This window comes from Rhinoraja longicauda, chromosome 6 (genome assembly GCF_053455715.1).
Source record: "Rhinoraja longicauda isolate Sanriku21f chromosome 6, sRhiLon1.1, whole genome shotgun sequence".
NCBI lineage: Eukaryota > Metazoa > Chordata > Chondrichthyes > Rajiformes > Arhynchobatidae > Rhinoraja > Rhinoraja longicauda.
Window position 1 is genome coordinate 29,042,953 of NC_135958.1, and position 17,667 is coordinate 29,060,619.

General features: G+C 47.5%; 1 protein-coding gene across 1 annotated transcript; it reads right to left on the reverse strand.

The window, feature by feature from the left end:
* Positions 1-214: 214 nt before the first annotated feature.
* gins2 (GINS complex subunit 2) lies at positions 215-16,470 on the reverse strand. Its single transcript, XM_078401755.1, has 5 exons — positions 16,314-16,470; positions 12,947-13,061; positions 11,966-12,065; positions 6,924-7,050; positions 215-771 (listed from the first exon to the last, which is right to left on the reverse strand). The coding sequence occupies exons 1-5, from the start codon at positions 16,401-16,403 to the stop codon at positions 646-648; spliced, it is 558 nt and encodes a 185-aa protein (XP_078257881.1). The 5' UTR covers positions 16,404-16,470; the 3' UTR covers positions 215-645.
* Positions 16,471-17,667: the final 1,197 nt, after the last annotated feature.

The following is a 17,667-nucleotide window of genomic DNA, read 5'->3' on the forward strand; positions in this document are numbered from 1 at the left end:
TGGGGGGGAGAAAGCTGAACTACAGGACATCAACCCGTATAAATAAAGCAGGGGATTCAGGAATTCTTCACACGCACCCACGAACACACACACACACACACACACTCACGTGCACACACATGGTCAAACTCACAATTACTTGAGTAATTGAGGCAAATGATATACAACGGGAGATTAAGGGAATACTGACGGAGTCAGATGAAGTTGCAGAGAGTGGTCCATTAAACACCAGAAGCAATCGCCCGAAAGGACACAAAATGATGCAGTAACTCAGCAGGTCAGGTAGCGTCTCTGGAGAACATGGGTAGGTGATGTTTCGGGTCGGGACCCTTCTTCACACTGATTGTAGGAGGGGGAAGTGGTGAGAAAGCTGAGAGAGAGGAAGGGCAGGACAAAGCACATCAGGTAATAGGTGGACACAGGTGAGGAGGGGGCTTCGATTGGAACAGAGCTCAGCGATTCCAGCAGAAGATGTGAGACGGACGGGTTGGAGAGCTGTGAATTGTGAAGCCAGAGGAAGGAGCACAGGAGGAGGAGGAGGAGGAGGAGGGGAGGAAAGCGATCGCCCGGGTGCAGTTCCTGCGCCTGTCTTCCCACTCTGCAAACATTCACTGCCAGACAGTCACCTCCTGACATGAAGGCAGCTCAATAGTCCTGTGACTGTGCCGTCTCTCCGGGCTGCAGGTTGGTGCAGAGTCTGTGCATCTGGTTCAGTGACTCGGTGAGGAAAGTCCCAATGGTGTTAATCTCCATTAGAGTCAGGTTGTCCAGCTAGAGGCAGGGCGGGGAGGGGGGAAATCAGAGAGAGAAGGCGTGAACATCGATTAAAAAAACCCTCCCACCAAACCATCACAGAATATTAAAACGCCAGCTGTGTCGATACCTTACTGCATTCGCCAGCACAGCTCACACTCACTGATGCTCATGATCGTTAAACACCAGCTTACCGATGAAACAAGACCCCTGCAGTTTCACAGCAGGCTGTGAGTTCAGTTTACCGTAGTTTAGTTTATTGTCACGTGTACCGAGGTACAGTGAAAAGCTTTTGTTGCGTGCTATCCAGACAGCGGAAAGACCACACATGATTACAATTGAGCCATTCACAGTGTGTAGACACATGACAAGAGAATAACATTTAGTGTAAGGTAAAGCCAGCAATAAGTCCGAACAAGGATAGTCCGAAGGTCTCCAATGAGTTCTCTGGCTGCGTGCGGTCGGATGATTCAGTTGCCCGATGACAGCTGGGAAGAAACTGTGGTGCCCTTCACTAACACTTGCCATTCTTGTGCCACATAGGATGATGCAGAAATCCCACCAGGGACCACACTGTGTGCTACGGTGCAGTTTGTGAACTGTACGTCATACGGATGACCCTCAGACCAGCAACGCAGACTGAAATACTACATCAGAGGCAAAGCTCTTCCACTACCTGGTCACACGTATAAACCGTGGGTGCCAGGGAACCACGCTCAGGGCCATTGTGTAACCCTTCTCCTCAGCTACACACTGACAGGGTGCTTGAAGCAGCTCCACAGAGAGAGAGACAGAGAGAGACAGACAAACAGAGAGACAGAGAGTGTGACAGAGAGAGAGTGTGACAGAGAGAGAGTGACAGAGAGAGTGACAGAGAGAGAGAGTGACAGAGAGAGAGAGAGAGAGAGAGAGACAGAGAGAGAGAGAGACAGAGAGAGAGAGAGACAGAGAGAGAGAGAGACAGAGAGAGAGAGAGACAGAGAGAGAGAGAGACAGAGAGGGCTCCGCACAACTTGAGCCGCCTTTCCGAGATGCCCAGCGTACCGTTTCGTGATGCGAAGAGACGCTCCTGCACATTCTACACCTCCTTGTCTTCGTACACCATCCTGACACATCTTGGCGGTCTGTGTTACCACCTGAAGACGGGGACGGTCCTCAGTGGGGGTCTCTCTACAAGGGAGTCGTTCCCCTTTACATCGGGGACCTGGGGTGGAGAGTGTTGCACAGAGCGGTGGTGTGTAATAAACTGTTGAGTCGGTTCACGGGCTCGCCGACCGCCTGTATTTTCTGCGGTGACGAAGAGACCGTGTTCCACGTGTATATGGAATGTGAGAGGTTACTGCCCCTGTACCAATATCTGAAGGGGTTGTTCCTCAAGTTTTGGTTACACTTTAGTCCCACGATTCTAGTGTTTGGACACAAGGCAGGGGGTGGGGAGGGTCGTTCGGGGTGGGGAGGGTCGTTCGGGGGGGGTGGGACCTCCCTGTCGGTTTGCTCTTGGGCCTGGCCAAGTTGGCCATTCGCAGGTCCAGGCAGCGGGCGGTCGATGGTCTTGCCAGAGTCGGCTGCCTTCCCCTCTTCCGGGCCTACGTCCGTGCGCGCGTGACCCTAGAGAGGGAACACGCGGTGACCACGGGGACTCTGGAAGCCTTCCGTGGGCGCTGGTCACCGCGGGGGGTTGAGAGCATTGTAAATAATGAAGGCAACATTGTATTATAATGATTACTTGATGTTTTGTAACCTCTGAATGTGGTTTTGATGTGATGTATCATGTGATTGTGCTGAATAAAGTCTTTGAAAAAAAAAAAAAAAGACAGAGACAGACAGAGAGAGTGTGACAGAGAGAGAGAGTGACAGAGAGAGAGTGACAGAGAGAGAGTGACAGAGAGAGAGAGAGTGACAGAGAGAGAGAGAGTGACAGAGAGAGAGAGTGAGAGAGAGAGAGAGAGTGACAGAGAGAGAGTGATAGAGAGTGAATGACAGAGAGTGAGTGACAGAGAGTGAGACAGAGAGAGAAAGAGAGAGACACAAAGGAGTAAAGGGAGCAAAAGGAAAAATGAAACATTAAATAAAGGACAGGCGATCACGAACATGGTGGGGCTGCCTTCTTTACCACAGATCAGATCATGGACATGGCTGCACAGTGCTGCCATGTAGCTCTGGCATTTTCAACTATGTGACAGTGAAGGGCACAAATTTGCAGATTTCTCTGTAGCTAACACTGCAACACTGTATTCTGCACGCTGGTATTTTTCTCTTTGCACCCCCTGTTCAACGGTTCTTCATTGTCACATGTGCAGTAAAATTATTTTATTCCATACAGCTCAGTGAAGTATTGGCAGAACAATGCACAATCCCCAATTAGTACAAAGAGCATAGAAATAGCTCGCTGAGATAGACACAAATGGCTAGAGTAACTCAGCAGGTCAGACAGCATCTCTGAAGAAAAGGAAGGCTCTCGACCCGAAGTATCACGTACTCCTTTCCTCCAGAGATGCTGTCTGACCCGCTGAGTTAATCCAACCTTTTGTGCGTATCTTCGGTTTAAACCGGCATCTGCAGTTCCTTCTTACACAATGGACCGCTTGTGAGAGTCACGAGGTTTGGCCACCATTTTCAAACTCCAGTCTGGTCTATGTGCTTGCTCTTCTGGAATGAGGACTGACACGAGGTCACAATTTTTGTTTAATTTTTATACAGCGGTGTTGGCTGAGGGATGGTTATTTCAAAGGGTGGGGAGCCACTTTGCCTTTGTCACAGATAGTGCAAGAGTTTTCTTTGATGTACACCTTAAGAGTGCAGATGAGATTCCGTTGCCCTGCGGCCCTGGTGCTGTGAAGTTAGCACTAAGCACAACCATCCCGAGCACAAATACTGCCACTACACCAACATTGATGCAAGTTGCTGGGCGTGACTCAATTGCACTCATACATGATTTGAATTGACTAGATAGCGCACAACAACTTGTTCACTGTGTCTCGGACAATAATAAATCAGTATCAACACCTCTCCACTCATCCAGCAAATCAGCACAGACATAGAGAACCCGTCCACACACCTACCTGGTCGGTACACGCAACAATAGACCGGGGCTGAAGTGATTCAGACAAACTGGAGGCAGGAGCGACACAACTTCCAAATTGTACAGGAGACCCTCCATCTCTGTGCACAACCTTCTCAAACCCGACGCACCGGCTCCCCCTGCAGGCTGCCACACAAACAGCAGCCCGGCCAGGTGAAAGGAATCTGTGCTCATTGAAATAACGTGCAAGCTTCATGTGCCACTCATTGTTTCAATCCAAACCCGGCTTGGGAGGCAGCAGAAACATTGATTCACCAACCATTAACCAGCTCTCCTGGCATTTTCTACCAGCCCCCTCACCCACCCCCCCCCCCCCCCCCACCTCTGTCCCTGCACCAAGCACTCTCTCTACACCTACGACAATGACCTTATCTCACCTTTGCAGTGTCCTCCTACTGTCCTTGATCCTTACAAAACAGCCCATATTCTTGGAGGGGCACCAGTGGCACAGCAGTAGAGATACTGCTTTACAGTAGAGATACTGCTTTACAACGCCAGAGACCCGGGTTCGATCCTGACCAGGGACGCTGTCTGTACAGAGTTTGTACGTGCTCCCTGTGACCGTGTGCGTTTTCATATCATATCATATCATATCATATATAGACAGCCGGAAACAGGCCTTTTCGGCCCTCCAAGTCCGTGCCGCCCAGCGATCCCCGTACATTAACACTATCCTACACCCACTAGGGACAATTTTTACATTTACCCAGCCAATTAACCTACATACCTGTACGTCTTTGGAGTGTGGGAGGAAACCGAAGATCTCGGAGAAAACCCACGCAGGTCACGGGGAGAACGTACAAACTCCTTACAGTGCAGCACCCGTAGTCAGGATCGAACCCGAGTCTCCGGCGCTGCATTCGCTGTAAAGCAGCAACTCTACCGCTGCGCTACCGTGCCGCCCTTTCTCCGGGTGCTCCGGTTTCCTCCGACACTCCAAAGACGTGCAGGTTTGTAGGTTTATTGGCTTCTGTAAATTGTTCCTAGTGTGCAAGGTAGTGCTAGTGTACTAGCACTGGTTGGCACGGGCTCAGTGGGCCAAAGAACCTGCTTCCGTGCTGTGTCTCTGAAGTTTAGAAGTCTACACTCTACAATCCTTTTGTCTCACAGCTTCTGTATTTTCATTAGTCTCTTTTTTTGCTCTGGTTTATTTTCACCCACATGTTTAGACCGTAATGGTGTATCATTATTGTTTTGATGTGTTTATGCGTTATTCTTAATTGTTAACTGTATGTTTGTGTTGTCATTTGTGAGCCGAGCACCAAGGCACATTCCTTGTATAGGCATACTTGGCCAATAAACTTATTCATTCATTCATCTCAGAACTTTGACCAACCATCTGCCTATCGAATAATCCTCCTCAGCCGTACCAACCTGCCAAGCGTTTCCTGCCTTTCCCATCCCATACAAACTCATCACCAAACTCATGGTGTCAGCACCCATCTCTACAACTGGATCCTCGACTTCCTGGCCCACAGACCCCAACCAGTGAGGATACGGGACAAATCATCCTCTACGATAATCCTCAACACTGGTGCTCCACAAGGATGCGTTCTCAGCCCTCGTCTTTACTCCTTGTACACACACGAGTGTGCAGCCATGTACAAATCTAATTCAATGTTCAAATTCGCAGACGACACCACCACAGTGGGCCGGATATCAAATAATGATGAGACGGAGTGCAGGAAGGAGATTGAGAACCTCGTGTCCCGGTGTCGAGACAATAACCTTTCTCTCAATGTCAGCAATTCAAAGGAGGTAGTGATCGACTTCAGGAAGTGAAGCGGTACACACACCACGGTCTGCATTCTCGGTGCTGAAGGAGAGATGGTTGAAAGCTAAATATCACCAACAACATGTCCTGGTCCACCCATATTGAAGCAACAGCCAAAAACGCATGCCAACACCTCGACTTCCTTCGATGGTTTCGCAGGTTCGGCATGTCCACAAAAACTCTCACCAACTTTGACAGACGCTCAGTTGAAAGCATTTTATCGGGATGCATCACAGCATGGTTTGGGAACAGCTCCATCCAAGACCGCAAGAGATTGCAGAGAATTGTGGACGCAGCCCAGACCATCACACAAACCAACCTCTCTTCCATTTACTCTATTTATACCTCACGCTGCCTCGGCAAGGCCAGAAGCATAATCAAGGACGAGTCGCACCCCGGCCACTCCTTCCTCACCCCTCTCCCATCGGGCAAAAGGTGTAGAAGTGTGAAAACGCACACCTCCACATTCAGGGGCACATTTTCTTCCCAGCTGTTATCAGGCAACCGAACCATGCTACTAATTAGTGAGCAGTCCTGAGATGCTATCTACCTCATTGGAGACCCTCGGACTATCTTTGATCTGACTTTACTGGACTTTATCTTGCACTAAATATTATTCATGCTATTCCCTTTTGTAATGTATCAGTACACCGTGAATGGCTCGATTGTAATCTTTCCGCTGACTGGTTAGCACGCAACAAAAGCTTTTCACTGTACCTTGGTGTACGTGACAATAAACTAAACTCAAACTCTCCTCTCTTCCAGCTTTCTTACCCCCCATCCCCCCCCCCCAGCAATCAGGCTGAAGAAGGGTCCCGGCCTGAAACGTCACCCATCCATGTTCTTCAGGGATGCTGCCTGACCGGTGAGTTACTCCAGCACTCAGTGTCAATAGACAATAGACAATAGGTACAGGAGGAGGCCATTCGGCTCTTCGAGCCAGCACCACCATTCAATGTGATCATGGCTGATCATTCTCAATCAGCACCCCGTTCCTGCCTTCTCCCCATACCCCCTGACTCCGCTATCCTTAAGAGCTCTATCCAGCTCTCTCGAATGCATTCAGAGAATTGGCCTCCACTGCCTTCTGAGGCAGAGAATTCCACAGATTCACAACTCTCTGACTGAAAAAGTTTTTCCTCATCTCAGTTCTAAATGGCCTACCCCTTATTCTTAAACTGTGGCCCCTTGTTCTGGACTCCCCCAACATTGGGAACATGTTTCCTGCCTCTAACGTGTCCAACCCCTTAATAATCTTGTAAGGCAGCATCAGCAGTTCCGTGTTCCTACAGGGTTAATATGAAAGCCTCCTACCTTAGCGTGCGCCTCCTGCTGATTCACAAAGTTATCTGCAGACAACCGAAGCTTTGCGATCCGGGTATCCCAAGTATCTTTGATTAAAGTCCTGATTTCATCGGCTTTGGGAATGTTGTCCGAAGCACTGGAGAGGAACAACAAATTCAGTGCGATACAGTGACAAGGATGTGGATGCTGGAATCTCAAGCAAAAAACAAACTACTGGAGGAACTCAGCAGGACAGGCAGCATCCCTGAAGATGGACACAAAATGCTGGAGTAACTCAGCTGGTCAGGCAGCATCCCTGAAGATGGACACAAAATGCTGGAGTAACTCAGCGGGACAGGCAGCATCTCTGGAAAGAAGGAATGGATTACTTTTCGGGTCGAGACCCTTCTTCAGACCGAGAGTCAGGGGAGAGGGAGTCTCGAGATAAGGTGTGAAAATGACAGATCAAAGCAGACCATGACAAGGAAATGTAGAACATGTTCCCAATGTTGGGGGTGTCCAGAACCAGGGGACACAGTCTAAGAATAAAGGGGAGGCCACCTCAAACTGAGGTGTGAAGAAACTTTTTCACCCAGAGAGTTGTGAATTTGTGGAATTCTCTGCCACAGAGGGCAGTGGAGGCAAATTCACTGGATGAATTTAAAAGAGAGTTAGATAGAGCTCTAGGGGCTAGTGGAATCAAGGGATATTGGGAGAAGGCAGGCACAGGTTACTGATTGTAGATGATCAGCCATGATCACAATGAATGGCGGTGCTGGCTCGGAGGGCCAAACGGCCTCCTCCTGTACCTATTTTCTATGTTTCTATGTAGAACGGTTCATTGCCCGCTGAGGGGAATGTGACAAGGAGGCATACAATCTGTAAAATTAATCAGCTCAGTGAATCGAGTCCAAGGACTACGATGTGGGAGGGACGAAGAAAGAGGGAATTCATGGGTTACTTGAAGTAAGGGAAATCAATATTCACACCACAGGATTGTAAGCTGCCCTTCCATGAAGGAAAACGGACAAACAATGTTTTGCAATTTTTTTTTAAAGTTTCAAGTCCAGAATTGTTCAGTGAACTATTGTGACTTTGTCGGCACCAAAATGTGGTGACACGTGTACTGTCTCGGTAAGAGTTTTTAGTTTAGTTTAGAGAGACAGAGTAGAAACAGGCCCTTCGGCCCACTGAGTCAGTGCCGACCAGCGATCCCCATAGGGACGATTTGCAACTATCCCAAGCCAATTAGCCTACAAACCAGCTTTGGAGTGTGGGAGGAAACCGGAGATACCAGAGATAACCTAGGTGGTCACAGGGAGAACATACAAACTCCAAACAGACAGCACCGAGTCCCTTGCCCAGAGTTGGGGAATCGAGGACCAGAGGACATAGGTTCAAGGTGAAGGGGAAAAGATTTAATAGGAATCCGAAGGGTAACTTTTTGACACAAAGGGTGGTGGGTGTATGGAACAAGCTGCCAGAAGAGGTAGTTGAGGCCGGGACTACCCCATTGTTTAAGAAACAGTTAGACAGGTACATGGATAGGACAGGTTTGGAGGGATATGGACCAAACGCAGGCAAGTGGGACTAGGGTAGCTGGGACATTGTTGGCTGGTGTGGGCGTTGGGCCGAAGGGCCTGTTTCCACACTGTATCACTTTATGACTCCATGACCCATAGTTAGGATGGAACCCGGATCTCTGGCACTGTAAGGCAGCAACTCAACGGCTGAGTCACCTTACTGCCCAGAGATCAACTATATGATTTTACCGGGTTATTTGCAAAACAACGCTTTTCACTGTATCTAGATACATGGATGAATGAATGAATGAATGAATAAGTTTATTGGCCAAATATGTGCACATGCCTTGGTGCTCCGCTCACAAATGACAACACATACAGTTAACAATTAAGAATAAAGCATAACCACATCAAAACAATAATGATACAACATTATGGTCTAAACATGTGGGTGAAAATAAACCAGAGCAAAAAAGAGACTACAGACTTTGGTTATTGAGCAGAACTATCACTCGTGGGAAAAAGCTGTTTTTATGTCTGGCTGTGGCTGCTTTGACAGTCAGGAGTCGCCTTCCAGAGGGAAGTGCTTCAAAGAGTTTGTGGGCAGGGTGAGAGGGGTCAGAGATGATCTTGCCCGCTTGCTTCCTGGCCCTGGCAGTGTACAGTTCGTCAATGGGGGGAAGGTTGCAGCCTACAACCTTCTCAGCTGTGCGAAGGATCCGTTGCAGCCTCCGGATGTCATGCTTGGTGGCTGAGCCAAACCAGACCATGATGGAGAAGGTGAGGACAGACTCAATGATAGCAGTATAGAATTGGACCATCATTGCCTGTGGCAGATTGTGTTTCCTCAGTTGCCGCTGGAAGTACATCCTCTGTTGGGCCTTTTTGCCTGTGGAGCCAATGGTGGCCCCCCATTCAAGGTCCTTGGAGATGATGGTTCCAAGGAACTTAAATGACTCCACAGATGTGACTGTGGTGTTGTTGATGGTGAGTGGGGGGAGAGGAGGGGGGGGCTCTTTGAAAGTCTACATCTGACAATAAAGTATCAATGAATCAATGAACACGGTGGCGCTCTCTCAGTCCTACACTGGTGGAAACAGCAAGCCCGGTACTGATGCCTCGGGAGGGGGACTTCCACCATCAGCACAGCGAAGCTTCAGAAGTGAGGTCGCTATCTGGACCAGAGGGCCTGTGGTGTCCATGATCTTGCAACATCCCGCAGTTAATGACACGGTTTTATATCAGAGAGAAGGAGTGTAGTTCTCCCTGACGTCCTGGCTAATCATCACCTTTTAAGCAAAGGCATTAAAAACATGATCTGGCCATTTCTCTCTTTTCTCTGCCGAGGGATCTTAGTGTGAACTAATTTGCTGCAACTTGCAACACAGAGGGCTCAATTTCAATTGTTACTTTGCTGGCTGTAATGAGCTTTGGGAGTTTCTGGGGTTGTCAAGGGCATTACACAGATGGAAGTAAGATTTTCTTGAAGAAAGTTGCCTGAAATGCAGTCTTCAAGGGTGGTTCAAGGCGACCCTGAAGAGCAAGTTAGATGAGTGGCAATTATTTTCTGGTATCACAAAATGCTGGAGTAACTCAGCGGGTCAGGCAGCATGGCGGCACGGTGGCGCAGCGGTAGAGTTGCCGCCTTACAGCGAATGCAGCGCCGGAGACCCAGGTTCGATCCTGACTACGGGCGCCGTCTGTACGGAGTTTGCACGTTCTCCCCGTGACCTGCGTGGGTTTTCTCCGAGATCTTCGGTTTCCTCCCACACTCCAAAGACGTACAGGTATGTAGGTTAATTGGCTGGGCAAATGTAAAAAGAAAAAAGAAATTGAAAAATATTGTCCCTAGGATGTGCAGGATAGTGTTAATGTGCGGGGATCGCTGGGCGGCGTGGACCCGGTGGGTCGAAGAGCCTGTTTCCGCGCTGTTTCTCTAAAAAAATCTCAGGAGAGAAGGAATGGGCGACGTTTCGGGTCGAGACCCTTCCTCAGTCTGAAGAAGGGTCTCGACCCAAAACGTCACCCATTCCTTCTCTCCTGAGATGCTGCCTGACCCGCTGAGTTACTCCAGCATTTTGTGATACCTTCGATTTGTACCGGCATCTGCAGTTATTTTCCTAGGCAATTAGTTTCTGGTTGATGAAGGGAAACCGAGAAATGCCTCATGACTGTCCTCCCATGTCGTGTCTTCGTCCTTCATTTCAATTTTGTCGACGAAAGTATATTATCACCCAGGGCCGCGTGCACACGAACTCACACTCCCAGATTGCCCATTCATTCCCTCATTCTGAGCGATTTTCTCCGAGATCTTCGGTTTCCTCCCACACTCCAAAGACGTACAGGTATGTAGGTTAATTGGCTGGGTAAATGTAAAAATTGTCCCTAGTGGGTGTAGGATAGTGTTAATGTACGGGGATCACTGGGCGGCACGGACTTGGAGGGCCGAGGAGGCCTGTTTCCGGCTGTATATATATGATATGATATGATATGAGGAGACAAAGAGCAAAGTGCTTCAATTTACACGATCGCATCTTGTGAAGCCGACACAAAAGTGGCCAGAGGCAGAACAAAGCTTCGCCTGAGAAAATGGGGATGCGAGGACAGAATTTGTAATGTGGTTAAATAACCCGTAATGTAGAAACAAAGAACTGCAGATGTTGTTTTTCAACAAAAAAAAGACACAAAGTGCTGGAGTAACTCAGCGGGTCAGGCAGCACCTCTGGAGAACATGGATAAGTGGCATTTCGAGTCAGGATTTTTCTTCAGACTGATTGTAGAGTAGAGGGATAGGAAAGCTGGGAGAGGAGAGGCAGGACAAGGTGTGGCAGGGAATAGGCCTCTTCTATCCTTATCTCCCACTTTATATCTCTGGCCTTTGTCCGACCATCAGCCAACCAAACAACACCCCGCAACTGTATCCACCTATCACTTTCCAGTCGCCAATCGGTCTGAAGAAGGGTCCCGACCCGAAATGTCACCTATCCACGTTTCCCAGAGATACTGCCTGCATTTTGTCTGAGTTACTGCCTGAGTTACTCCAGCATTTTGTGACCTTTTTTCTTAATAAAACACAGGTTCAATGTAAAGTCTGTAGTGAACTCTAGTTTAGTTTCAGAGATACAGCGAGGAAAGAGATCATTCAGCCCACCGAGTCCACGCTAACCAGCGATCACCCGTACACTATTCCAACCCTGCACACCAGGAACAATTGAGAGAAGCCAATTAAATTACAAACCTGCACATCTTTGGAGTGTGGGAGGAAACCGGAGCACCCGGAGAAAACCCACACGGTCAAGGGGAGAACATACAAACTCTGTACAGACAGCACCCGTGGTCAGGATCAAACCTGAGTCTCTGGCGCTGTGAGGCAGCAACTTTGCCGCTGCGCCACCCTCAGTTAGGACACTCTTGTGTCACGAATTGGGGAGGGCGGGTGTCAGATATAAGAACCGGAGGACAGCATAACATTAATTACTTTAGAAGAGAAACAAAAGCAAACAAAAAATTCAAGGAGCATTACACTGGCGGACGGTGCATGTTACTTACTGATTCAGCAGTAACGTAGTCAGTTCCATGTAGTGAGGGTTGGGCATTGGAGTAAAAGTTTCCTCTTTACGCTCCTGTTCCTTGATTTCCTCAAGTTTTTCTGAAGGAAACAAAATATTCACTCAATATTCTATCTGCAATTATCTGATTCAAAGTTACGTGCGTTACGGACGGAAACTTGATTGCTGGTTCCCTTAGGTCTCCTCTCAGTAGGTTGTCCCAGAGACGCCGGCATAACCACTGGGTCTACGCTCTGGTGCAGGACCTCAGAAGTGCAACCTCTTTCAGATGAGATATTAAAGGGAGGCATCAGTCTCTTCCTGGGTGATAAAAGATCTTGTGGATTCTCTTTTACGAGCAGGGAAGTCATCTTTGTCAAAACACGGGACAGCAGATGCTGGTTTACAAACAAGACACAAGGTGCTGGAGTAACTCAGTGGCAGCATCTTTGGAGATCATGGGAGAGATGACGTTTAGGGGCCAGGACCCTTCAGACTTATTGCGGTAGGCAGGGGAAGAAAGCTGGAAGAGAGGAGGGGCAGGACAGAGCCTGGCAAGTGATAGGTGGATACAGGTGAGGGGGGTTTGCATAGGCGGAAGGATGGAAAAGGCCAAAGGTGAAAAGTCTAAAGGTGTGAGATAAGGATAGAAGGATTGCGATTTGCGAAGCCAGAGAAAGGAATGTAGGTGGAAGGGGAAGGGAAAATGGGTCCAGATGGGGTACGAGGATGAGGGGCGGGGGGGGGAGAGAATTGAGTGAGGGGAAGGATTATAAATTGCCTAAAATTGGAGATTTCCACGCTCATACGGTTGGGTTCTAAGCTACCCAAGCATGAGAGGTGCTATTCCTCCAGTTCTCATGTGGCCTCAATCTGACTATGGAGGAGGATGGGAAGGGGAGTTTGATTGCAACAAAATTCCCTTTAAATGTGAATGTTTTAAAATATCTTCTCTGAAGAATAGGCCACGCCATTCACTCACCCACATCCATCCATTCTGGTGCAATGATTCTGCATTTTTGTCTCTGCTTTAGATTAATAGCAAGCCACACAGGCACATCGACAGGAAGCCCCGGATTGAAAGGTCCCAAATCGCCCTGGATAGGATAATCAAAGAACACACATTGACGATAGTTTTAATGCAATGCAAGTTTATAAACAAATCAGATACCATCAAAGGTAGTAGTCGGGGCAGCACTGAAGTGACGCAGCTGGCAGAGCCACTGCCTCACGGCGCCAAAGACCTGGGTTCGATCCCAACCTCGGGTGCTGTCTGTATGAAGTTTGCTTGTTCTCTCTGTGACCATGTGGGTTTCCGCTGGGTGCTCCAGCTTCCTCCCACATCCCCAAGACATGCAGCTTTGTAGGTTAATTGGCCTCTATAAATTGGCCCCATCATGTGGGAACAGATGTGAAAGTGGGATAACATAAAACTAGAGTGAACGAGCGATCGATGATCGGCAAGGGCTCGGTGGGCCAAAGGGCCTATTTCCTCGCTGTATCTCTAAACTAAACTAGAGATTTGATGCAAGCAAACCCTTGCAGTATAATTGGCTGCAGCATTTGATACTCTTGAAAATAACAGGTTTAATTATGCATGAAACACTTTGGGATATTGCAATGGCCAAATGCAAAACAATATTAAAATCCAATCTTTCTTCAATTACTTTCACTAAAAGACAAGGAAATAAAATTGACACATGACCAATGAGACAAATAAAGATGTGCCCTTAGTTTATTGAACCTTTTAATAAAACCTCAATGAAAGTTATTCAACTCTGACCTAAGGATCTTGCATATTCTCACTGTGACTGTGTGGGTCTCTTTCAAGTGATCCTGAAGATGTTCCCAGGATAACTGGTTACTGTAAATCACTGTTAGTATAGGTGGACAGTAGGGGAAAGTGGGATTTGATGAGCATATGGAAGAGAACAAGTTACAGGGAAATAAATGTGGATGGCACGGTGGTGCAGCAGTAGAGTTGCTGCCTTACAGCGCCCGCCAGAGACCCTGGTTTGATCCCGACTACGGGTGCTGTTTGCACAGAGTTTATATGTTCTCTCCGTGACTGCGTGGATTTTTTCTGGGTGCTTTGGTTTCCTATCACACTCCAAATACATACAGGTTTGTAGGTTAATTGGCTTCGGTAAAAATTGTAAACTGTCCCTAACGTGTATGATCGTGCTAGTGTACGGGGATCGCTGGCCGGCATGGACTCAGTGGGCCGAAGAGCCTGTTTCCACGCTGTATCTCCAATACTAAAAAATGGGAGAATGGATTGATGGGATTGCTCCGAGTGTCTTTTACGTGGTAAACATAGAATGCATCAGAAACTTAGTCAGGAATTCAGTCAATGTCAAGGAAATATTTTAATTTGGAAATAAGAGATTGCAAACCTATTCAAAAAGATACAGTGAATTTTCAATTCAAATCCAATATGACAAAGCAGAGGGCATATCTACATGAAAAGACTTGGCCAGTTACAGTTAAAACAACTGACATTTGCGATCTGGAGCTGTTAGGATCAAAGCAACATCACAGGTCTGAAGAAGGGTCTCGACTCGAAACCCCATTCCTTCTCTCCAGAGATGCTGCCTGTCCCACTGGCTTACTCCAGCATTTTGTGTCTACCTTCAACGTCACGGGTCACGTTTTACATTTTTTTTAAACTGAAACATCGAGGCAAAGCTGGGGTAGACAGCGGCATGGGCAGGGTAGACAATCAGAACCTCTTTCCAAGGATTAACATATAAATACGAGATGGCACAGCTCTAAGTTTAAAGGTGATGTGCAGGGAAAGGGTTTTTTTCAACACAGGAGGCTGTGGCCTGGAACACGTTGCCAGTGTCGGTGGTGGAGGCAGATATAATAATGCCACTTTAAGAGACATTTGGGTAGGCACATGGATATGCTGGGAATAAAGGGATATGGATTATGTGCAGGTAAATAAGAGTTGATATTGGCATCATGATCAGCAGACATTGTGGGGTCAAGGAAAGAGCATTCACCTCGCGGCCCTGTTTCCACCAATCTTTCCACCACTACGCACAAGAAGCGTAAGACACCATTCTATGCAGATGCCGAAAGGTGTGTTCAGCTCTGGATGAACAATTTCTAATCATGTGACGTGGACTCGATAAGAAGCAGACATTGTGGGCTGAAAGGGCTGTTCCTGTGCTGTACTGTGCTATGCTCTATCACTTTACGATATGGAGTACTTCTGACAAACATGGAACACTTCGTAAAACATAAGATCACAAGTGTGTAAGAAAAAACTGCAGATGCTGGTTTAAATCAGTCTGAAGAAGGGTCTCACCCCGAAACGTCACCCATTCCTTCTCTCCAGAGATGCTGCCTGTCCCACTGAGTTACTCCAGCTTTTTGTGTCTATCTTCGGTTTAAACCAGCATCTGCAGTTCCTTCCCACACCCTTGTCGTCCTGTTCCCATCCATACATCCTTTCGTTATCACCTCTTCCACAGGCAAAATTTGACCATTGTGGGCTCCACCTTTCCTTGGTCATCAGTGTCGGCTCTGATTTGTTCTGAACCTTTTCATACCTCCAGTTTCCCTTCCCTCTGACTCTCAGTCTGAAGAAGGGTCTCGACCTAAAACATCACCTATTCCTTTAATCCAGAGATGCTGCCTGACCCACTGAGTTACTCCAGCATTTTGTGTCTATCTTATGAACAAACAACATCTTTACGAGATCAGCAGCATCTCTGGAGAAAGATCATTACGTGATAGGAGCAGAATTAGGCCATTCGGCCCATCAAGACTACTCCGCCATTCAATCATGGCTGATCTTTCTCTCCCTCCTAACCCCATTCTCCTGCTCCCCATAACCTGACACCTGTACTAATCAAGAACATAATTAAACCAAATTTGGTTGATACTTGATGAATCGAGACTTGATTTAAATAACAATTGGATTCAAACAATTTATCATATGCTTTGAAACACAGGCAAATCTCCAAATTCTGCTCCAACCGTCAAGATGATGTGTAGGAAGGAACTGCAGATGCTGGTTTACACCGGAGACACAAAATGCTGGAGTAACTCAGCGGGTCAGGCAGCATCTCTGGAGAAAAGGAATAGGTGACGTTTCCGGTGTATGTGTAATTTTTAAATTTTATTTTGGAGGGGTAATTATTGTTGCGGATTGTTGCAGATTAAGTTTTACACGAAATAAAGGCTTGTTCAGGAATTAATATACAAAGCAGTCGAAAGTGCTGCAGATTTATCTCCCCAAGTACAGACAGTTAGAGGAGCCAATTGCCGTCACATCTAGTGTTAGATGTATTAAAAGAAGTATTAAAATAAAGCAGACCCCGCTGCGAAAGACTCACGGTAATTAAATAGATTTTATCCAGGCTAAAGTTGGGTATGATTGTGACGGTCTGTTTTTCCGCAAGAAACTCCACCTCCGAGGGGTCCATCGCTGTCCGCGCTGGAACCCGGAGACACGCCGATGGAACCCGGAGACACACAGATGGAACCCGGAAACACAGACACAGGTAGAACCCTGAAACTTGCAACACTTTTTTTCCCGCGCAAACACACGTAGCGCCGTCACTCAACGGAGTTCCGCCCCGCCCCTGTCACCCCTCGCCCCGCCCCCTCCTGCCCGCCCCGCCCCCGCCCCGTCCCCGGCCCGCCGCCGCCCCTCCTCCACCACTTGCCACGCCCACCAAGCAGTAACTTGCTCAACTCTCAAAAAGGAACAAAGAAACTTATGAGAAAATTAGGAAACTAAGGAAATGCAAATGCTGGTTTACAAAAGAAGACACACAGTGCTGGAGTAACTCAGACAGCATCTCTAGAGAACATGGATGGATAGGATACACATACTCCGTGTAAAAAAACAACTTTCCCTGAACGACAAATTTAAACTTTGCCCCTCTCACCTTAAACCTGTGCCCTCCAATATTTGATATTCCCATCCTGGGGAAAACATCTGATTGTCCACCCCATCTATGTCACTGTCTATCCCATCAATGCCACTGTCTACCCCATCTACACTACAGAGTATGCCATCTATGCCACTGTCTATGCCATCTATGTCACTGTCTACCCCATCTACGCTACAGAGTATGCCATCTATGCCACTGTCTATGCCATCTATGTCACTGTCTACCCCATCTATGCTACAGAGTATGCCATCTATGTCACTGTCTATCCCAACAATGCCACTGTCTACCCCATCAATGCTACTTCCATCCAACATGGAAACAGGCCTTTCAGCCCAACTTGCCCACACTCGTAAATCTTCTCCGCACCCTTTCCAGCTTGACAACATCTGCCTGCACATGAACCATATCCCTATATTCCTTATGCTTCCACGTACTGTGCCTATCTAAAAGCCTCTTAAATAGCAAGAGGAAGTACAATCAATTGAGGCCTTAGGAGGAGAATGGCTACTTGAGATTTTTTTTTAATAGAACTGTGGATAACGAATGGGGCAATGGGATGTGACTATGCTACAAAGAGCAAACAAACTCAATGGGCTGAATGGCTTCCTTCTGATTGTTATAATGTTATAATTCTGTAATTTATTCTTCTGAAGCCATCTGAGCAAATTTATATGACCATTTCATACTCCAGTGCACAAAGTACAAATCAATTATTAACATAGCAAAATGTGTAACATTGTGAAGTTGACCAAAAAACGTTGAACTCTGACCCACGTTAGGTCAGATTAGG

Bases quoted from the DNA above. Each gene is read 5' to 3' on its own strand.
- gins2 (XM_078401755.1), bottom strand. From the start codon at position 16,403: ATGGACCCCTCGGAGGTGGAGTTTCTTGCGGAAAAACAGACCGTCACA. The intron at 13,062-16,313 runs GTGAGTCTTTCG...TATCCTATCCAG, and splicing joins ATAAAATCTATTTAATTACC to GGCGATTTGGGACCTTTCAA. The intron at 12,066-12,946 runs GTGAGTGAATGG...TGTTTCCTTCAG, and splicing joins ACCAGAATGGATGGATGTGG to AAAAACTTGAGGAAATCAAG.